The 22,311-nt window shown below is 42.9% G+C and overlaps 1 protein-coding gene across 1 annotated transcript; it reads left to right on the forward strand.

Annotated features, from left to right (window-relative positions):
* Positions 1-1,699: 1,699 nt before the first annotated feature.
* TARS1 (threonyl-tRNA synthetase 1) lies at positions 1,700-21,244 on the forward strand. The gene is made up of 19 exons (XM_059834363.1): positions 1,700-1,730; positions 2,137-2,217; positions 3,126-3,316; positions 4,358-4,481; positions 5,574-5,695; positions 5,907-6,024; positions 6,887-6,951; positions 7,033-7,111; positions 7,686-7,832; positions 8,714-8,812; positions 13,149-13,315; positions 13,867-14,029; positions 14,118-14,255; positions 14,965-15,042; positions 17,571-17,671; positions 17,789-17,893; positions 18,580-18,652; positions 19,382-19,496; positions 20,818-21,244. The coding sequence occupies exons 1-19, from the start codon at positions 1,710-1,712 to the stop codon at positions 20,964-20,966; spliced, it is 2,136 nt and encodes a 711-aa protein (XP_059690346.1). The 5' UTR covers positions 1,700-1,709; the 3' UTR covers positions 20,967-21,244.
* The last annotated feature ends 1,067 nt before the right edge of the window (positions 21,245-22,311 follow it).

A 22,311-nucleotide genomic window follows, 5' to 3' on the forward strand; every position in this document is an offset into this window, starting at 1 on the left:
TGCAGAATTAGTTTCTCATCAGCACAGCGTGTTTCGCTGCTGCCATCTTCTGGCAAAAGGGACAGTTCTGCAGTTCTCCCGATTGCTTTTGAAATATTTAATCATCTTTTTAACAGTATCAGTAGAAGGTTTTGTTCATTTTGGGGTTAGATAATTTATCTCTAAGTTTTGCAGTGTGCTGTCTCTTAGCCAGCTGTAAATCATTCACACACAAAGATTTTAGACGATACTGCAAATCTAAAAGTAATTATTTAAAAACAAATATCCTTTACTAAACATTGTATTGGTACACATATATTATTAAATGTAGCTGTTTAAAAAATGGTTTTGCCAGTATTTACGCTGCTCGTAGTTTACTTTGAGATAGCAAATAAATGATTCAGACATGATTCTGTCTTTAGGTTCATATTTCCTACACCTTCCCATTTTAATATTTTAAAATACAGAAAAACATTTACATTATTTTTTAAGCTCCTACTTTTGTGGTCAAGTAATGTGGTGATGTTCTCTCAAACATCCTTCACCCCTACATAACCAGTATTTAAAAGCTATACAAAACTGCCTATTTTCCTAACTTTTTTCTTACAGCACTTAAGTCTGTGGAGTCTGAGGTGCTCAGATGTCCGTCTAAGCATATTTTAGCTGACTGAAACACTCTAAAATCCCAGATCATTGCTGCAGATGAAGAGGAAGCGGGTGTTACAGGAAGCAGAAGTGGTGTCGGGTGCTCTGCAGGCGGCAGAGGTCCAAGCCAAGCTGTAGCCCTGACCCCTGATTTAGACTCTTCGAAGTAAGGACGCGGTGCCAGAATTTCTTGAAAACATGAAATCTTGCAGTAAACACCTTTCTTAAACTAGGCTACTGTACGAGTTCACCAAAAACACCAAGGGCCTTGGGACATAAGAACGAGCTGAAAGTAACCTTCCTTAATGAAAATAATATTATATAAAAACACCAGCAGGGAGAGAAGGGGAGGAAGGTTACAAAGCAGAAAGCTGTGCCTGAGTATCACAGCCTTTTCTTACAGATGTCGGCAGCCTCCAAGCCCCCAACGCCTCCCCTCCCCTCAGGACAGCCGTAAGCAAAGCAGCCGCACTCTTGCGGTCCGGGTCTGACAGAATCTCCTCAGAATCTCTTCCACCTTTTTACCCCTAGGAAATCAGACACCGGTCAATCTGCTTCTTTGGGTTTTTTTTCCTTTTTTGGTCTCCTTTGCAAAGAGTACTCCCTTCAGTTGATCCATCCTTGACTGACTCTGCCTCGGGAGAACGGCAGCTAGGTCCGCCTAAGTGCCACACCATCCCTCAGCCCCTTGCCACCCTCGTGGGCCCCTAAGGCCCCGCTAACATGGAAAGACTGGTTATGTTTTACCCCGCGGAAACAAGGGGAGCAGGCCTGTGGGGACACGAGCCCCACGGCCCCGCTTCCCACCCTCATGGGTGCTCGCTGGAGCTCCGCCATCTTGAGCTGCTGGGGCCCCTCACAGGCCGCCTCCACTCCCACCGCGCCGCCGCCGCGGCCACACACCCCAGGGCGGTGCGGCCCGGCCCGGCCCGGCCCGGCCCTCCGGCTCCATTGGCCCGCCCGTGGTGGCTCCGGTCGGGTCACTGCGGCCGCCCCCGGTTGCATCAGCTGCGGCGGGCGGGAGGCGCCTGCGCGGAGCCGTTCCCGCCCCTTCCCCGCTGCGCCGGGCGGCTCCGCGTGCGGCAATGGCGGGCGCTGACAGCCAGGTGGGCCTGGCACCGCGGCGGCGGGCGGCGCTGGAGCACCGTCTCTCTTCTCAGCGCGGCTCCCCCTCGTCGCGGGCCGGGGGTATCCTGAGGCGGGGCGTCCCCTTCTTCCCGCCTCAGGCCTGGAGGGGGGGCGGCCCTGTCAGGGGGGCGGGTGCTGGCGGCAAGAGGGAGCTAGGCCTCTTCCCCCTCACCCTTATGGCGGGTCGCCGGCGGTTTCCCGAGCTCTAGGGGAGCAGGGTCGAAAGGCAGTGGGATTTACCTGAAGGTAATACAGTAGGGAGCTGGGGTTTCCCGGGGCGTAGGGGTCGGGTCTCATCCCTGGTGCGTGGAGCTGAGGGGAGTTAAAGGGCTGTAGGTATGAGCGACTGCTGGAGAATGAGGAAATGGTGCTCGCCCTCCTCAGGTAAATGCTGGGGAAGAAAAAAAGGCAGACTGTGGAAAGAAGAAGATGAAGGAAGGGGCCGGCGATGGAGGGCGGACGGAGGTGAGCTGCCCTTGGTCCATGGCGGGGTTGAAAGGAGCGGTCTCCTGGTTGCTCTCTTGTGTACTCTGCCGTTCATCCCTCTGAAGTGTTTTATCTGGCGTTACAGTTAACTCCTTTTCGCGCTTTTTCTTGTTTTACTGAAGTTTGCTAAGAAGTGCCTTTGTTGCCTCTTACACCAAGTTACATTGGTGTAATGGGAGAGCGGGTCTGATTTCCATGGTTGGTCTTTTCACTGTGCCTCTGTGTGCACCAGGAGGTAGGCAGCAGGTCTCTGGGATGCGAAAAGCCGGTGTAAGGTGCTCTGTCTTTTCTGTCTTCATGGTGGGTAAACACAGATCCCTCTGACTGTGCACAGAGAGGGTCAGCTGCTGGCCACCACTAATCATGAGCCAACTGCATAGCTGTATAACCTTGGTTATGCCCAAGCAGATAGTGCTGATGTCATTATATGACGTGTGTAGACTCGAGTCAGTTCCTGTCCTGGTGACTCAGAGTAGAGGTGTTCCCTCATTTTTTTGACCTGATAAGAAAAATCTGGTTTTATGTTTAACTACTCCAGTCTTTTCAAGTTAAGTTTTGTCCTTATGTAGCTTGTTAAACAGGTGTTTAATAAACCATGTAGTAGCTTTTTAACATACGTGTAGTTTATTAAACAGGTGTACAGTGATACGTTTCAAAGTAATAATTTTCATTAAGCTGAAGTCTTATAACATTACTACATAATTAATACTATATAATTAATCTGTAATAATAATGATTATTTGTTAGATATAGCACATATACAGATACGGTCACATAGATGCTTGTGAAGAGTATATCCGTTCAGTTTGCATTCTTGACATAATGTGATATTAGATTACTCTAATAATCTGTTGATTTTTTCCTTTCTCTTTATTCATTATATTTAGCTGAATCCATGGCCTGAATTTATCAATGAGCGTTTAGAGATGTACAATAAACTTAAAGCTGAACATGATGCACTCCTTGCAGAAAGAGCTGCAAGTGACAGTAAATCCATTAAAGTTACATTACCCGATGGCAAGCAGGTTGATGCTGAATCCTGGAAGACTACTCCTTATCAAATTGCTTGTGGAATTAGGTATGATTCTATTCTGTGATACACTCAATCATTTTCAGGCAGCTCTGTATCTGCAGGTTGTGGCTGCGAGGATACGGGTAATGCATAATTTCTCTCTTAGTCATTTATCTTGACTTTTCTCAAGGCATCTTACATATAATAAACTGGAGGTAACCAACAGGGTTCTAGTTTTGGAGTACAATTTTTTTGTGTTATGAAGGTAAAGTTTCTAAAATTAAATAAGAATATAGTTGAGATTTTTTAGATACACATTACTAGCATATTTTTAGCCTCAAGTACTGTCATCACATTAAGAACTAACCTGCTAATAAATGTGCTCTATCAGATTGAATGTTAGCATATGCAAACTAGTCTGTGTCGACCTGGGGAAGATGACTGCTGGCTGATGTTTCAGTTGATTTCAGAGAGAGTTAACAGTATGAGTATCTCTCATGTAACTGTGGTTTTACTTGCATGAGAGATACCCATCAAAAAGAGCATTGTACATCTGCAGGGTAGTCAAACTTGCTGTGGAGTAGATTTGAGCAATGCACACGGGACACCCTAACAGTTAAAATTACAAAAACTGGGTGATTCCTAGAGGTGAAATGCCTTTTTTTTTTTTTCATGCTTAGGTGCCTTGTCATTGCAATTTTCTTTGCTTTTGTGATTTGTGATCAACGAAAAGTTTTTTGCCTAGTGGAAATAAAACTGTAAAGTTACTGCGTCAGAAATGGTATTTGATAATTTTTAGAAGAGAAACTGTCTTTTATTGGAATAGCATTTTGAAGTCAGGTTAGTGCTTTGAGGTGGCTGCCTCTAAGTCAAATATGTTAATGAATGTTGAGTGTGAAGCACAGTTTTCTTCCCTTATCTCTGAGATGTGAGTAGGATTTTCATAAATGTTCAAGACTGGCTAAACTGCTCTTTTGTGTGGAATTTATTTATGACATGGTACCCACTCTGAGCACTCCTGAAAATCTTATTCAATGTGGAGGGCAAATTTGGGGAACTTCGGCTTGCTGATTTCAAAAGGTTATATACCATGTATTTATTCTGTAGTCAGGGCTTAGCTGACAACACTGTTATTGCTAAAGTGAACAAGATGGTTTGGGATCTAGACCGTCCTTTGGAGGAGGATTGTACCTTGGAGCTGCTGAAGTTTGAAGATGAGGAGGCTCAAGCAGTGAGTATCTTCTACCAAAATTTGTTTGCCCTTGGATTTGCATTAAACTCAGTCTCGAGCAGTTATTTGCACCTTTACTGTGTTCAGAAGATGAGAAGGAGGGAACAGGTTTGCTGTGTAGGTACATCTGCATTTTCTAATAGTTCCTTAAAAGGGAGTTGCGGTACTGCAGATAATGTACATTCTGCTGTGTATTTGTAACCAAGTCTGCTAGCAGTTGCTGTAGCTTATGTCAAGTCTGTTGTCATTGAAATTTTATATTTGCAACCTTCATGTTAATGTAAAGTAGGTCTTGTGAACTGATCTCTTCAGCACTGACTTCAAAAACAATACTGAGTACAAAAGTACTGTCTATGTACAATCATAAAAGTTCCGAGTGGGCTGCTCTTTTACTTTGTACATGCAAAAGTACGTACTTTATTTTGGCTGTCCATTCAAATAAATGTGGATATCTGGTAAATTTGTAAATACTGTCTTTAGAAAAAGCATTTGGTTCACGAAACTGTCAGTCAAACTCATCACAAAGGTCTTGCATTCAAACTTAGGGTTTTCATACTGGCTAAATGATGGCTCCTGTGAGATTTATGTTTTCTGGCCTGTGCAAATAAAAGCAAACTAAGTCCTATAGATTTGGTTTTAATTTGTCAAAACTTCAGGTGAACTTTATGAACTGTTCTACTTCAATGCAGGATTTCCCATGCATAAAATCTTTGAATTAGGACCACAGCCTTATGTTGCAAGTGCACCCTTTGGTCTTTACGCAGAGCAGATTGATTTAAGTTAATAGAAAAAAAAGTTTCTCAATTACTTTCCTGACTTCTTGACAATAATTGAGTCATTTCAACAATAGTTGAAAATAAGAATTATTTGCTACCAGGCTGTAAACAATTTTCCAGTGTTACCTTTTGGAAGGATTGGTGCTTAGGATGAGAGTGTTGCTGGGCAGGTCACTGCTGTTCTGGGGACTGCTCTAATGTGGGATCTGCATCAAGTATGCTTAAAAGCAAGCGTTTCAGAAAAGCTTTTAAATAAAATACTCAGAAATACATTGTGTGTATTCAGACTGACCCCCTCTTATTTTACTTCCATTAGGTATACTGGCACTCAAGTGCTCACATAATGGGAGAAGCTATGGAGCGAATCTATGGTGGCTGTTTGTGCTATGGCCCACCAATAGAAAATGGATTTTATTATGACATGTTCCTTGAGGAAGGGTAGGTTTTGTATTTTTGTTTTAGGAGCGGGGGTGTCAGTCACAGCAAAATTTCTGTTACCTGCTTGTTCCCGGAACAAAGTTATCTGCGGCACTGCCCATTGCTTTGTTCTTTGCAGCGTGTCCAATCCTCAAGCTAGTGCATTGCAACCGGATCAGAAATTGCAAGTGAAAGCAACAATGATTTACTTCTTTGTGTGTGTTTATTTTAGGGGTGTATCAAGTAATGACTTCTCTGCTTTGGAAACGTTATGCAAAAAGATAATGAAGGAAAAACAAGCGTTTGAAAGACTGGAAGTGAAGAAGGAAACACTACTTGAAATGTTTAAGGTAGGCTGTTTTAGAAGGTTGTTTCTAGCATCATGCAGTTACTCTTTAAGTATGTGTAACATTAGCCGCATGTTCTGTTAGTGGTAGAGGAAGGTCTATCAAATTAACTTTCTGAGGTCATACATTCTTATAAGCTCATTTATGATATTTAACCAAAAAGTGAGCGAAGGTGTAATTCTTAGGTTCTTGGGAATGTGCATTAGATTTTCTGCAACTGTAACAGTTCTCATTCTTCCCCTGGGTGACCTTGGCAAAATCTTTGAAGCCACATTCTTCGTTTGTTTCCCACAGATGTAAATTTGCAATATATTATGTGCAGTTATGCTATATGCCTATGTTACACTGGCTGTTACTAAAATGCTGTGGTGACACTATAACTGCATGTGCTGATGCATTCAGAAAGCTTCATAAAACATTTTTTAGAATGAGGACTTCTGAGAAAGTCCAAGCAACACTAAAAGCTGATCCGTTCTCTTTAGTACCTAGCTGCAAATAATTTTCTGTCACTCCTGAGACAGAAGTCACTCAGTTTTCACTGTTAGGACATCAGGAGAATCGTAGTGTCATTCAGGTTGGAAGGTACTTCCGTAGGTCACCAGTCCAGTCTCATGCACGGCATGGTGTCGACACTGAAGTCAGACCAGGTTTCTCAGGGCTTGTCCAGTTGGGCCTTCAAAACCTCTAAGGACAGAGACTGCACAACCTGCTTTCTGGGCAGCTTGTTCCACTACTTGACTGTCTGTCTGTCTTTTATAATCCTCTTCATGCAGCATAGCATCAGATTTGCAAAAAATTTAAACTGCTGGCCAGTTCTTTTGCTTAAGCAGGAGTTAACAACTGTGTGTGCTGCTTTTCTTCTCAGTATAATAAATTCAAGTGTCGCATCCTGAATGAGAAGGTCAATACTCCAACTACAACAGTATACAGGTAATTATGCATGCATCGTAATATTACTGGATGTAACTTTCTAGGATGAAATATACTAAATGAATGTTTTCCTATTCTTAGGTGTGGTCCCTTAATAGATTTATGCAGAGGGCCTCATGTCAGACATACTGGCAAGATTAAGACCATAAAAATTCATAAGGTAAGTGCCTTAGACAAATGTTTTCCTGAAAATCTGTTGCTGTCTTTGTGCAGTACGATGGTGGCTTATCCAAGAATGTACTGTGAAATGGGTAACCTGGCCAAAAACTCAGTGTACCAAATTGTGAAAGAGTTGTGTGCTAGAATGATATTCAAATGCTATGAAGCCCAACTAGGTGTCCAGGGCCTGCACTTCCAGCACACGTAGGAACGTGAGTGTGGCTTAAGGTTTTGTTGAACTATATCAATTAGAGTTTATAGTTTTTGCTCAGCTGATGATTATAGCTGAGTGTGAATAAGCATTTGGAATAGGATGGCTACAAAGAGAGTAAATGGGCTTAAAAAAAAGGATGAGAGAGCTTGAAACCATTTTTACACATTCTGTTCACCTTTTCTTTCTGGATTTTTCTAATCAGTGCTCTGAATTTAAGATTAAAACTCTCCTTGTGCCTTAGTTGTTCTACATTAAGTATAGTTACTTCCTAATAATTGCATGCCTTTTCATAGCAGGCAGTAGTAGTAAAATGCGGAGGTTCCTCCTTTTCTTCATTGTTTCATTTATTTTTTGCATGCAGAATTCTTCTACCTATTGGGAAGGCAAGGCTGATATGGAATCCCTCCAGCGGATCTATGGAATTTCATTCCCAGATGCAAAAATGCTGAAGGAATGGGAAAAATTCCAGGAGGAGGCTAAAAGCAGAGATCACAGAAAAATTGGGCGGGTGAGACAGTTTTTCTGGTAATGTATTTCACCAACACTCTATGGATCTAACCCCTTAACTAGAAGCGTCTTGAAGATAGTGTATACTTGCTGCTACAACCAAGATGTGACACAATTGTATTTTCAGTCGAGTTGCAAAAAGCATCGTCAGTCCTAAAGCAAATAACTTCTCTTTAGACTTTTCACTGTTTTAAACACGATGACACCCTTATTCCACAGATCAATCAGAACAGAACATGAACACTTTGGTCTGCAGGCAAGGCTTATTCTTACGCAGTTTGCTGCAGCCTGTTCACTCACAGTTCTTTTCTTTTGAGTGATTTCAGAATCCATAATACGTTTCTGTGGTTTTTTGGTTTGTTGGTTTTTGGTTTCTTTTTTTAGATGGAAACCCCTGTCAGATAATTGATAGTCCTGAATGCTGCTACAAGGTCTGCTGCTAGGACATCAGGAAAATATACAGAAGAATTCACTACATGCAGTCCTCAAGCACGTGCAGTTTGTCACAACATTAGCCACCTACAGCTCACACATGCAGTTCACGTGCAAATAATTAGAGAGCTGCAGAAGCAGAACTAAACATTACTTGTCAGTGTACAGAGGGATCTGGGGGGACACGGTTGGGAGTTACACATAAACGTGAAGTTTTGGAGTATCACTAATGAAACAGGAAACTGAACAATCTCCTTCCCCTGTAACTACTGGTGGAGATATAAATACTAATAAAAACGCTTCTGATCTATTGGTACTGCTTTATATATTTATTTAATTTCTTTTTAAACTTTGATTAGTGATGCCCAATCAGTACTAATTCATTGGTGAATGTTAAGTGAAAAAGCTGGTGTACAAATACTAAGTTTTTCAAATACTGTTTTTCTGCAGGACCAAGAACTGTTTTTCTTCCATGAGCTCAGCCCTGGTAGCTGTTTTTTCTTGCCAAAAGGAGCTTACATTTATAACACATTAATTGAATTCATCCGGGTAAGTAATGTCTTTTGGAAGTCGTCTTATAGAAGAAATTGCTTAATTTTAGAAAAATACGTAACAGCATGCTACATATAACAGTATTAACAGGCCTTCATTTCAAGTTAGTTTAATCTCTTAGTTCTGTAAGCCACGGAACTAAAGAAACGTGGTTTCTTTGAATTGGACTTGTCACAATCTCTGCTAAGTTACGTTTTTATAAATACTTTATACCTGCAGTTAAACCAGTGATAATGATACCTTATAGTATGAATTCTTTGACATAGTACAGCTAAGCTCACACTACAGCTGTTCCACTGATGCATATTGATTTGTTTTAATAAACTTACTAAATTTGACCTTGTAGAACTGTTTGTTACAAAATTATGTGTAGAGACAAAAAATCCTGCCCTACCTGTTGTAATATTTAAAGTCTGTCTCGTTATTGTATATTTGGGCTGCAGTGTACTACCAAGTGTCATTGAATAATTAGAGACTGCTGCTTTGCTTACAGGGAGGAAACTTGTTCTTCTTGTTTACTATAGAGGAATTGTCTGGGGTAGGGTGGTGCTGGTGGAATGGATGGATCCTGGCATGTCCGGTGTGAATTTTTCTCTTTTCTCTCCTCTCTTTTTTTCTCTTTTCTCTCCTCTCTTTCTTTCTCTCTCTCTCTCCCCTTTCTTTCTCTCTCTCTCTCCCCTTTCTTTCTCTCTCTCTCCCCTCTTTCTCTCCCTCTCTCTCCTCTCCTCTCTTTCTCTCTCTCTCTCCTCTCTTTCTCTCTCTCTCTCCTCTCTTTCTCTCTCTCTTTCTCCTCTCTTTCTCTCTCTCTCTCCTCTCTTTCTCTCTCTCTCTCCTCTCTTTCTCTCTCTCTCTCCTCTCTTTCTCTCTCTCTCCCCTCTCTTTCTCTCTCTCTCTCCCCTCTCTTTCTCTCTCTCTCTCCCCTCTCTTTCTCTCTCTCTCTCCCCTCTCTTTCTCTCTCTCTCTCCCCTCTCTTTCTCTCTCTCTCTCCCCTCTCTTTCTCTCTCTCTCTCCCCTCTCTTTCTCTCTCTCTCCCCTCTCTTTCTCTCTCTCTCCCCTCTCTTTCTCTCTCTCTCCCCTCTCTTTCTCTCTGTCCTTTCTTTCTCTCTCTCCTTTCTTTCTCTCTCTCCTTTCTTTCTCTCTCTCCTTTCTTTCTCTCTCTCCTTTCTTTCTCTCTCTCCTTTCTTTCTCTCTCTCCTTTCTTTCTCTCTCTCCTTTCTTTCTCTCTCTCCTTTCTTTCTCTCTCTCCTTTCTTTCTCTCTCTCCTTTCTTTCTCTCTCTCCTTTCTTTCTCTCTCCTTTCTTTCTCTCTCCTTTCTTTCTCTCTCCTTTCTTTCTCTCTCCTTTCTTTCTCTCTCCTTTCTTTCTCTCTCCTTTCTTTCTCTCTCCTCTCTTTCTCTCTCCTCTCTTTCTCTCTCCTCTCTTTCTCTCTCCTCTCTTTCTCTCTCCTCTCTTTCTCTCTCCTCTCTTTCTCTCTCCTCTCTTTCTCTCTCCTCTCTTTCTCTCTCCTCTCTTTCTCTCTCCTCTCTTTCTCTCTCCTCTCTTTCTCTCTCCTCTCTTTCTCTCTCCTCTCTTTCTCTCTCCTCTCTTTCTCTCTCCTCTCTTTCTCTCTCCTCTCTTTCTCTCTCCTCTCTTTCTCTCTCCTCTCTTTCTCTCTCCTCTCTTTCTCTCTCTCCTCTCTCTCTCACTCTCTCTCTTCCCTCTCTCTCTCACTCTCTCTCTTCCCTCTCTCTCTCACTCTCTCTCTTCCCTCTCTCTCTCCCCTTTCTTTCTCTCTCTCTCCCCTTTCTTTCTCTCTCTCTCCCCTTTCTTTCTCTCTCTCTCCCCCCTTCTCTCTCTCTCTCCCCCCTTCTCTCTCTCTCCCCCCCTTCTCTCTCTCTCCCCCTTCTCTCTCTCTCCCCCTTCTCTCTCTCTCCCCCTTCTCTCTCTCTCCCCCTTCTCTCTCTCTCCCCCTTCTCTCTCTCTCCCCCTTCTCTCTCTCTCCCCCCTTCTCTCTCTCTCCCCCCCTTCTTTCTCTCTCTCCCCCCTTCTCTCTCTCTCCCCCTTCTCTCTCTCTCCCCTTCTCTCTCTCCCCCTTCTCTCTCTCCCCCTTCTCTCTCTCCCCCCTTCTCTCTCTCCCCCCTTCTCTCTCTCTCCCCCCCTTCTCTCTCTCTCCCCCCCTTCTCTCTCTCTCCCCCCCTTCTCTCTCTCTCCCCCCTTCTCTCTCTCTCCCCCCCTTCTCTCTCTCTCCCCCCTTCTCTCTCTCTCCCCCCCTTCTCTCTCTCTCCCCCCCTTCTCTCTCTCTCCCCCCCTTCTCTCTCTCTCCCCCCTTCTCTCTCTCTCCCCCCTTCTCTCTCTCCCCCCTTCTCTCTCTCCCCCCTTCTCTCTCTCCCCCCTTCTCTCTCTCCCCCCTTCTCTCTCTCCCCCCTTCTCTCTCTCCCCCCCTTCTCTCTCTCCCCCCTTCTCTCTCTCCCCCCTTCTCTCTCTCCCCCCTTCTCTCTCTCCCCCCTTCTCTCTCTCCCCCCTTCTCTCTCTCCCCCCTTCTCTCTCTCCCCCCTTCTCTCTCTCCCCCCTTCTCTCTCTCCCCCCTTCTCTCTCTCCCCCCTTCTCTCTCTCCCCCCTTCTCTCTCTCCCCCCTTCTCTCTCTCCCCCCTTCTCTCTCTCCCCCCTTCTCTCTCTCCCCCCTTCTCTCTCTCCCCCCTTCTCTCTCTCCCCCCTTCTCTCTCTCCCCCTCTTCTCTCTCTCCCCCTCTTTCTCTCTCTCCCCCTCTTTCTCTCTCTCCCCCTCTTTCTCTCTCTCCCCCTCTTTCTCTCTCTCCCCCTCTTTCTCTCTCTCCCCCTCTTTCTCTCTCTCCCCCTCTTTCTCTCTCTCCCCCTCTTTCTCTCTCTCCCCCTCTTTCTCTCTCTCCCCCTCTTTCTCTCTCTCCCCCTCTTTCTCTCTCTCCCCCTCTTTCTCTCTCTCCCCCTCTTTCTCTCTCTCCCCCTCTTTCTCTCTCTCCCCCTCTTTCTCTCTCTCCCCCTCTTTCTCTCTCTCCCCCTCTTTCTCTCTCTCCCCCTCTTTCTCTCTCTCCCCCTCTTTCTCTCTCTCCCCCTCTTTCTCTCTCTCCCCCTCTTTCTCTCTCTCCCCCTCTTTCTCTCTCTCCCCCTCTTTCTCTCTCTCCCCCTCTTTCTCTCTCTCCCCCTCTTTCTCTCTCTCCCCCTCTTTCTCTCTCTCCCCCTCTTTCTCTCTCTCCCCCTCTTTCTCTCTCTCCCCCTCTTTCTCTCTCTCCCCCTCTTTCTCTCTCTCCCCCTCTTTCTCTCTCTCCCCCTCTTTCTCTCTCTCCCCCTCTTTCTCTCTCTCCCCCTCTTTCTCTCTCTTCCCCCCCTTCTCTCTCTCTTCCCCCCCTTCTCTCTCTCTTCCCCCCTTCTCTCTCTCTTCCCCCTTCTCTCTCTCTCCCCCCTTCTCTCTCTCTTCCCCCCCTTCTCTCTCTCTTCCCCCCCTTCTCTCTCTCTTCCCCCCCCTTCTCTCTCTCTTCCCCCCCCTTCTCTCTCTCTTCCCCCCCCTTCTCTCTCTCTTCCCCCCCCTTCTCTCTCTCTTCCCCCCCCTTCTCTCTCTCTTCCCCCCCTTCTCTCTCTCTTCCCCCCTTCTCTCCCTCTTCCCCCCCTTCTCTCCCTCTTCCCCCCCTTCTCTCCCTCTTCCCCCCCTTCTCTCCCTCTTCCCCCCCTTCTCTCCCTCTTCCCCCCCCTTCTCTCCCTCTTCCCCCCCCTTCTCTCCCTCTTCCCCCCCCTTCTCTCCCTCTTCCCCCCCCCCTCTTCCCCCCCCCCCTCTTCTCCCCCCTTCTCTCCCTCTTCTCCCCCCTTCTCTCCCTCTTCCCCCCCTTCTCTCCCTCTTCCCCCCCCTTCTCTCCCTCTTCCCCCCCCTTCTCTCCCTCTTCCCCCCCCTTCTCTCCCTCTTCCCCCCCCTTCTCTCCCTCTTCCCCCCCCTTCTCTCCCTCTTCCCCCCCCTTCTCTCCCTCTTCCCCCCCCCCTTCTCTCCCTCTTCCCCCCCCCCTTCTCTCCCTCTTCCCCCCCCTTCTCTCCCTCTTCCCCCCCCTTCTCTCCCTCTTCCCCCCCCTTCTCTCCCTCTTCCCCCCCCCTTCTCTCCCTCTTCCCCCCCCCTTCTCTCCCTCTTCCCCCCCCCCCCTCTCTCCCTCTTCCCCCCCCCCCTTCTCTCCCTCTTCCCCCCCCCCCTTCTCCCCTCCATTCTCTCCTCTCCTCTCTCAAGTCATGGACTTCTGTAGGACAACATTCGTATATTTTTATGGCTGCAGATTGAAGGCTGAATACCATTACCTCTGTGTGCTTTATTAATTATTTTACATACTGGGTCTGTTGTTTTAGAGTGAGTATCGAAAACGTGGATTCCAGGAGGTTGTCACTCCAAATGTTTTCAACAGCAAACTATGGATGACTTCAGGGCACTGGCAGCATTACAGTGACAACATGTTTTCCTTTGAAGTGGAGAAAGAAATCTTTGCTCTGAAGCCTATGAACTGTCCAGGACATTGGTAAATACATAGCAAATCCAGTTTACCAAAGATGATGCTGAGTTAAAAAAAGAAAAAATTCTGTTTCTTTTGCCTGCTTAATTGTAAAGATGTCTGTCTTCAGGTATCCAGATGCGACATGCTGTCAGGAGTGATGTAATTATGAGTCCTGTTGTCTGCGTGCTCTCTTTATTTGAGACACTGAGAAATGTCTTTTTACCATCATTACTGTGTCTGTGTTTTATACCTGAAGCTTACCTTGGTACTACAAAACCTGGATATCCAAAGTAGATACTGGGGCATTGTCAGTTTTGTGGCAATTTAGGCATTCAGGTTTTAATGCTGAGTTTTAGGAGCTGTTTTATCTTCGCTCTGTGAGGTGGGGGAAGCCTACCGGTTATAAAAGGATGTCTGCATTTGTTTTCCTGACAAAACTAGATGTACATGATGGTTGTATTCAGATTACATCCCTTGCATTATGGGCATCTGCTTAGGTACTGGCTGCTTCTCATTGGCTGTTGTTGCAGAATTTTGATTCTGGATGAGCTTCAAGTAATAAACCTTTCCTTCAGCCTTATGTTTGATCATCGTCCAAGATCATGGCGTGAGCTGCCATTACGGTTGGCTGATTTTGGTGTTCTGCATCGCAATGAACTGTCAGGAGCTCTTACAGGACTCACTCGAGTACGCCGGTTCCAGCAAGACGATGCTCACATATTCTGTGCTATGGAGCAGGTATGGGCTGCTGTTACATGAAATTGGGCATTAAAATCAGATTAACTGATTTTGCCATATTTGAGGCTTTATTTCTATTCTCATAAAGATTGAAGAGGAGATAAAGAGTTGTCTGCAGTTCTTGCGTACTGTGTATGATGTCTTTGGATTTTCCTTTAAACTGAATCTCTCCACTCGTCCTGAAAAGTACCTGGGAGACATCGAAGTGTGGAATCAAGCTGAAAAGGTAAACAGTAGTTTTATTAACTTTTTATATGAAAGCAAGGCTGCAGCTGGAAGTCCTGTAGGAACATACTGCCTTCTGGGAGGTACAGTGACAGCTGGACATGAGCAATATAACTGTAATAACTGTCTTCAGTTTGGTCTGGCTGCTGTAAATAGCTTACTTCTCTACACAGAAGCAATCTCTGTGTCAGAATCAAATTACCTCTCTCTCCTTCTCTCTCCCCTCATATTTTTTTGATAATTAAAAAAAAAAAAAGAGGAAGAGAACCAGTTCTGGCAGCCCCTGAACCATATTCCGAAAGTCAGGTTGCTTTCATGATTAAAGGGATGGGGTTAGCCCCTGCAGGTGCAGTGCTGGGGAGAAGATAGGGCAGGAATAGACATTGGGTGCATCAGGGTGGATCCCCTCTCAATATTATCTACAAACTTCGAATCTAGCATAAAAATTTCTTGCATCTTAGCTAACACTGCTTGGTTGGTCTCTTCCAAAATGAATGCATTAATTTTGTTTATTTAAATTTGGACTAAATGTTTTTTTAGCTGGGGCTCTTCCAAAACTTTCCTTTTTCAGAAAATGAGTTGCAGTAGTAACTAAGAAGTCCTGAGAATTGGTAGTGTCACATATCTGTAGCAGCAGGCTGACCTGATGCTGTAACACGGAAAGACAGCAAATGATTGAGAAACACTGAGTGTGTGTTCTTTATCTCTAGCAACTGGAAAACAGCCTCAATGACTTTGGTGAGAAGTGGGAGTTAAACCCTGGTGATGGAGCTTTCTATGGACCTAAGGTTAGTATCTTGCTAGCCCCTAGCTGGGTTAGGCTTTTAATTCTGTTTGGATGAGTCAGACAAAAGTTAGACAATTCCTTGCTTTCCATTGATACTACCGTAATCTTAGCAGTAGGGGTAGCATGCAAATACTGTTCTTTGCAGTGTAGTAGATGAGCAGAAAAAAACCCCAAATCTTCATGTCTTTACAAAATGATGCTACATGTCACTTTCCCCAGAAACACAAGTGTTGGGCTTCTATTTGTGCAGAATGTTTGCCAGATGACTTCAAATAGATACCTGACCAAGACAAAGTCTCTATCTACATTACAGCTACAGTTAACATTCTGCTCTAAGTTAATTGAAAAAATACAGATGGACAGTAAATGCTGTTAATATATAAAGAATGTTTTTCATATCTTATTATGAGCAAGGGGGAGAAAATAGTACGGTGATGCTCTTGGGTTTTATTCCTGATCTTGGTAAAGACAACTTTTATTTTTCACTTGCTGTCCTGCACATTCCCCTTCAGTGTAACGTTATAACTAAATTTTTCAATGTCAGTATGTGTTTCTAAGGCATTGGTGCTGTTTAAGTTTGGTTGAAGGATACAGAACAAAACTGATTCTTAAACTGATGGCCTGGTACAAGCTGAGATTCTTAAGAGCTGGGATTAGGAAGAGGGGATTTTTTTTTTTTTTTAGTTATCTAATGCCATTTTAAGATGATGTACAGCTGAAATTTTGTGTTTTTCCAGATACATAAACTCTGACATACTTGAGAGAGAACTAATATTCTGTGATCCTGGTTTTCACATAGCTTTAACACTCATTTCATTAATTAAACCCAGTTTACATGTATAAACTGCTTGTCTGCTGCTTAAAGAGAGCTGATCGGTTTAGTGGGGGACATGAACAGAAGGTGGCACTGTAAGATCTGTATTACCACAGCAACTGCTGCATTAGAAATAATCCTTTGGGCGATAAGTGAATCCTAAGTCGTGAGAAAAACAAAAATAAACTTACTGATAAAACAATTTTTTGATAAATGCTGCTTTTACTGGCACGGTTTCGTAGCTGCATTGAGTTGCTGGTGGGTTTTGGTATTTTAAAAAGCCCCTTGCATTGGTTTTGTGGGTTTGTTGGGTTTTTTTAAAGCTGTCTCTTCAGTTTGCATAGATTAAGTAGGGCTTTCTAGAAATTTCCTGATATCTTTGAGCATAAGGACAGGGAGCCTTAAAAAATTACTTGTGTATCTTTCCCTAACAAACCTACACTAAATTTATGTCTGTATTCAGTCATCTAGTAAACTGGTTCTGATTTCTCTCTTTGTATGCTAATTGAATCAATTTCATTTTATGGGTTGTAGATTAAACGCGTTATAGCTGCTAATCATTCATAATGTGAAATGCAAACAAGATTTAGTAATTTCCTCAGTTGATTTGAAAGAAGGCAGATATCTACAGGAGCCTTTGTTAACCTTAGTTAACCTTATACTTGCTCCTAATACACTCTAGCCAAAGTAAGGTGAGCAAACATGTAGCATTTTGCACTGGTTTTAGTGGAAACTAGTTAAAGCTACATTTTTAAGTTAAGCTCTACATCTAGGGTAGATGTAAAAACTACTTGGATTTTTTTTTTCTACTTTGTAACTGGGTGTTTTGAAATTAAAGAAGGTTGTAAATAATTTATTTTCATGGAAGCTCTTTTGTGAGTAGTTGAACTACGATAAAGTCTGGCTTCTGAATGCAAAATGGAAAGACATTTAGAACTTCAGTTAATAAAACACGGATCTGTTTGTTTGATACATAAATTAACTTAAGGCACACAGCCCCAACATATAGCCGTACTTAGGAATAAGAGAGCAATGTGATAAGTAAATAAAGTCAGGACACTATAAATCTACTGTTTTCTATCCATCTCTCTGTCTAACTTGTATTATAAGTGTACTGGGAATTAAAGTGTAAGATCCAATAGAAAGAATAGGCTTGACTGTAGATACTCATAGTCAGAACAAGTGCCATTGATTAATATGATCCTTACTGGTTAAGTGGACTATTTAACAGTAGGATTCTCACCCCATGTCCATGCCCTGAATTTGTTACATAAGCTACAAAATATTCAAATACTGCATAATAAAGGAGTGTAAGTATGCCAGTCTGAGGTTGAAGAAATCTCATTTTTGGTGACACATGTTCAGTTCTGATCTTGCATGTGCACTTATGTGCTTCTTCATTCACTCAGTGAAAAGGGCCATGAAAGTCCCAGACTGAAACTCACAAAAAATAGTCTGAAGTATTAAATGTAGATTCCCCCTGAAATAATGTCTCTCTACTTGCTCACCCTCTTTTTAGCTCTAACATTTTTTGCATCAGAACCTGCAAATCATTTAAGCCCTACTGCAGGCTGAAGTAAAAGTATGTTTTCTAAAACTACATGTAGTTCCTTTGCACTGAGTGAAACCTTCCATCTTAAGACAGTCTGTTTGCTTTCAGAGGGGCATGCTTGTATCTTAAGCTGTAGTTAAGTTTGTGGCTTTTTGTTTCTAAGATTGACATTCAGATTAAAGATGCCATTGGCCGCTACCACCAATGTGCTACAATCCAGCTTGACTTCCAGCTGCCAGTCAGATTTAACCTCACCTTTGTCAGGTAAGCACAGAGCCTGGTGGTTTTAATTGCTATATAATCTAACTTTCCTGTCACTTAAAGGTGTAAGTTTACATCAAGAAAAAACCTTACATTTAAAAAAACCACCTTTCTTCACAGCCATGATGGTAATGACAAGACAAGACCAGTTATCATTCACCGGGCTATCCTGGGATCTGTGGAGAGAATGATCGCCATTCTAACTGAAAACTATGGAGGCAAATGGTAATGTTGAAAAGTAGACTTACTATTCTGGTTTGAGCAAACACTTCATGTAGAAAAGAAATTAACCCCAAGAATGCAAGCATCAAGAGAGTTTATTCTACTTGCTTGCTGCAGAGACATGCCGTAGGTGTACCACAGGACAATTCATTCTGAATGACCTTCTTTAGATATTAAATAATTCTAGATATGGTGGCCTCTACATGACACCAGTCATGCAGGTGCAGCATACAGCTTGTCTGCCCAAGGTGTATATCTCAAATTTGCTTTTGCAGCTGGGCTGCCTTGCAACAAGTCATTTATGTAGGTCGTCTCCTCTACCTGCTGCAGTATAATACCCGATAGGGATGACCCCTCTGATTTATAACAAGACTCAAAAGTAAATGTTTTCCTGTGATTAGTTAGTAATAAGCTCAACAACTCAATTATGATTTGTTGTCTGTTGTAAAACACAACTTGAATCTTCAGGTCAAAAAGTACTTTTGTCCACACTGCAATTCCTTTAGACGCTCAGTTCTTTATGGGAGACGAACTGTAACAAGTACAGGGCTGTCATCACCTCTGAACCCAATCTAAGCAGCTGGGTTTATGAATCTCTTGTGTAGATTTTGCTCCTATCTGTTAAGAGGATTTTTCGTACTAAAAAAATACTGAAAGGTGTATAAACTTGTTTTGTTTGTTTATTGAAGGCCGCTCTGGCTGTCCCCACAGCAGGTAATGGTGGTACCAGTGGGACCAACGTGTGATGAGTATGCTCAAAAGGTGATGTATATGGTTTAGGGGCTTTTTTCAGTATCTTGTATTTAGTTGAGATACTTAGTTATTAATGATTAATATTATTTCTCCCAGATAAATGTTGTCTTTGCATATTACATTGTAACATTTTTATATTACAATGACAAGTAGCTGCTGAAGTTGTAGATGTATCTTAAAGAGGACCTGAAATAGATTTTGCGTATCTAAAGAACAAATGCTGATCTTTGTCAGTCTTTTATTTTTGGAAAACTTAAGTTTTTCTCTCTAGCTCAAAGGCTGTCTTACCCTTCAGGTTCTAGTCTCATGGCCATGCGCATCTTGCAAAAGCAGTAAGAAAGATGAAGATGGGTCTTTGCATATTTAGCATCCGCAGACCTCCTGTATTTCTTTAAAGCACATCATACATAAATTAAATAGTCTGCAAAATAAGAAAAAAACCTCTTCTAATCAGATAGCTCCACCATCCTGCTGCATTTCATAATACCAAACTCAAATCACTATTGAGTGCAAAACATTAGATATTCACATCATTGCTTAGTTATTTAGTGTGTATGTACTTGCATGGTAGCTGACCTGTTTTCATTTCTTGAACTGGGCTCATGTCCAACGCCTGAGCCAATGACAGTGCCTTTGTTTTAGGGGTCAGATAAGCTTGACTGGCTGAAGTCTACAAGTCATAAATAGTTCATTGTCATGAATATCCTATAGTGACAGTTTAAATACTTTTTCTCCTAGGTCAGGCAGCACTTCCACAACGCTGGATTAATGGCAGATGTTGATGTAGATCCTGGGTGCACACTGAACAAGAAGATCAGAAATGCCCAGCTTGCACAGTATAACTTTATTCTCGGTAATGTATTTGTTACCTGATCTTGTGTGAATTCCTTGCATAGGTCATAGGATTTGATCTCTCTTCTTTGAGCAGGGCAGAGAGTGGTAGTCAGTGTTTTAGGCCACTTTGTTCCTAAGAGTTTGCATTCCACAGAGCCTCTCCTGCCTGCATGATAGGCATTCCTGGCTTGTATAGCTTCACTGAAAGGAGGTCACTGTGGCCCAAGGCATTACTGCTGCTTTAGAGAAAGGTCTTTGCTATCTTCTGGTCAGCAGTGTGGAGATATGTCTTGCCCTTTGTCAGTCAAATTGTTAAGCGAATTTCAACCCCCCCCATCCCCCCCACCGAATAACTTATGCTCTCGTTTCAAGTGTAGCAAAAGAAGTACCGTATTTTCACTACATTCAGCTGTGGTGCCCTTCTGAGCTATACATGCATGCATAGGAGAAGACTATTCCACAAGAGGGTGATGCAGAGACAATTATAAACTGACTCTATGGTACATGATTTGAAGCACCATGTTACTGGTGTCATGTAAATTGAGGCTCTAGCATTGACCCTAAAACTATCTGGGATTTATTAGAGTAGAAGGAGCCTTTCTACCCTCAGAGTAATTGATGGAGTCATGAATAAAGTTCTTTTGTTCTTTAAAACTTTAAGCATATGACACAGATAAGACATAACCACATTTTACCTTCAAGTCCACAAACAAATGATCAGCCTATCAGGGCAAAAAATCTCACCTAATTTATGTTCAGAGGTTGTTTCAAAGAGTTGTCCCACCGAATGTAGATTGGGTACCAGAGAAATACAATCTCCTGTAGCAACCTCCAAGTATATTATATGAACTTTATATTAGTAATGAGACATACATATATTATCTTGGTATCTTAATGTTTAAGTAAAATAGCTTTGGGATTTTCCAATAAACTGTCTTGCTCTGTAAAGAAAACAAATAGCCATTGGTTATTTACAATCAAGTTGTCTTTCTAATCTTTGCCAGTGGTGTTTTCCATATCCATTTCTCATTTTGACTTTGTGGTTCTCTCTAATAAGAAGTCAGTCAAGCTGGACTTACTAAGTTTACTTTACTCATGTTTTGCTAAGTTGCTGTTCATAACATACTAAAACCTATTAAATGATATGAGATTAAATAAGACTATTGGCTGTTACAGATCTAAGTGGGGGGAGCTGGGAAGAGGGCAAAGAAGGATTTGATGTGTTGGTTGGTAAGCTTTTTAGAATTTTTGTTAACTATGCCTAAGTTTTAAGGGAATGGGGGGGAAAAAAGAGCTTGCTCAATGTTAAGCTCATTCCTTTGTATCTTGGTTGTTCCTAGTTGTTGGCGAAAAGGAGAAGGCAAGTGGAACAGTTAACATCCGCACCCGAGATAACAAGGTGCATGGTGAGCGTACAATTGCAGACACTGTGGAGAGACTCCTGGAACTGAAATGCTCTCGGTCCAGACAAGCTGAAGAGGAATTTTAACACCATTGGCTCTACCTGGCATAAAAAAAGATTCTAGTGTTCCTAATTCAGTTAACCACAGAGTTTTTGTGCTGAACCAGATTTGAAATATATTTCACATTGGACCTCTTACTCATTTTAGCAGAGATTTTTCTTCAGTCAGAAATGTCTCTTTTTGTAAAAAATGAATTTTTCACAAACCTTGAAGTAAAATTTCCTGGCCTCTGACCAATGACAGATGAAGCAAGATGAAATTACTTTCTGTGACTGCAAGGCAAAATAAAAATACTAATCAGGGATACCCATAGCATTCTAATGACCCTGTTAAGAAGAAAATACATTTTGTTAACAAGTGCTTTTCGTGAAAGTTCAACAAAAGACCCCAGGCTTAAGAAACCACATAGTAACCATGTGCTGCAGCAGCTTTCAGCATGTCTCCTTTAGCAAGGAAAGTGATACCTTGCAGTCTTGTCTACTGGTCTTATGCCAATTAAATACCTTGACTTTGAACAGTTCCCAGTCACACGAAATGAATGGAGCCATAGCGGTTGGTGCCTCTGGGAGTGTCTCAGCTCTTGCTGCATGACACTCCTGTTGTGGGGCCGTCCGCCACAGAGAACCGAGCTTCTAACCAAAGCCAACTATAGCCTTTTCCAGAGGCAGTATCTGAAATGTGCTGGCTCTACTGGTAAGGTCGCTGTAGCTGTAGAAGGGGGAGAAGACTGTCCAGAAGAGGTAGGGCATAGCAGGGCCACAGAAGCAGCTAGGAAAACTAAGATTTTTTGGAACAGAGAGTGTTTCTATTCTTGTCTCTGAGCTGTCCTTTCAGTAAGGCTGTATATGTCACAGCAGAAGCAAGAATGTACCAAACTAAAAAGGATAATGATTATTTTTTTAAGACAAATGCTATTTTTCAATTTAATAGGTACATTCCCCCTCAGCGGAACACTTCCTTCCCAAGACTGTGGTCCATTATAGCAGCCCTTCCTATCTCACAGTTGAGGGATCTCATCAGTTGGGTTTTTTTGCACATCTGGCTGACAAGACGGAAATGTCTGTCACTGACAAAAAATGAAATCATGGTCTGAGGTTTTTTGGTTTTGTTTGGGTTTTTTTGTTTTTTTTTTTTAATCTTGACTGAGCTGAACAGCTTCCAAATGCGGATGGTAACAGTTCCTTTAAAACGGAAGTTATTGCTACAGCCTTAGCAAAGCTCAGACAAATCAGAGGACGGGTTTGAACCATCCTGTCTTTTGAAAACCTCCAAGTCTCACCATTTGCTTTATTATCTGGGCAGAAGCATTTCATCTAGCTTGTTCTCGCCTATCTTTCTCAGGGGTGATGGTAACATTGTATCAGCTCTTGA

Source organism: Gavia stellata, chromosome Z, assembly GCF_030936135.1.
Source record: "Gavia stellata isolate bGavSte3 chromosome Z, bGavSte3.hap2, whole genome shotgun sequence".
In the NCBI taxonomy this organism is placed as follows: Eukaryota; Metazoa; Chordata; class Aves; order Gaviiformes; family Gaviidae; genus Gavia; species Gavia stellata.

Bases quoted from the DNA above. Each gene is read 5' to 3' on its own strand.
- TARS1 (XM_059834363.1), top strand. From the start codon at position 1,710: ATGGCGGGCGCTGACAGCCAG. The intron at 3,317-4,357 runs GTATGATTCTAT...TTTATTCTGTAG, and splicing joins CAAATTGCTTGTGGAATTAG to TCAGGGCTTAGCTGACAACA. The intron at 5,696-5,906 runs GTAGGTTTTGTA...TGTTTATTTTAG, and splicing joins GACATGTTCCTTGAGGAAGG to GGGTGTATCAAGTAATGACT.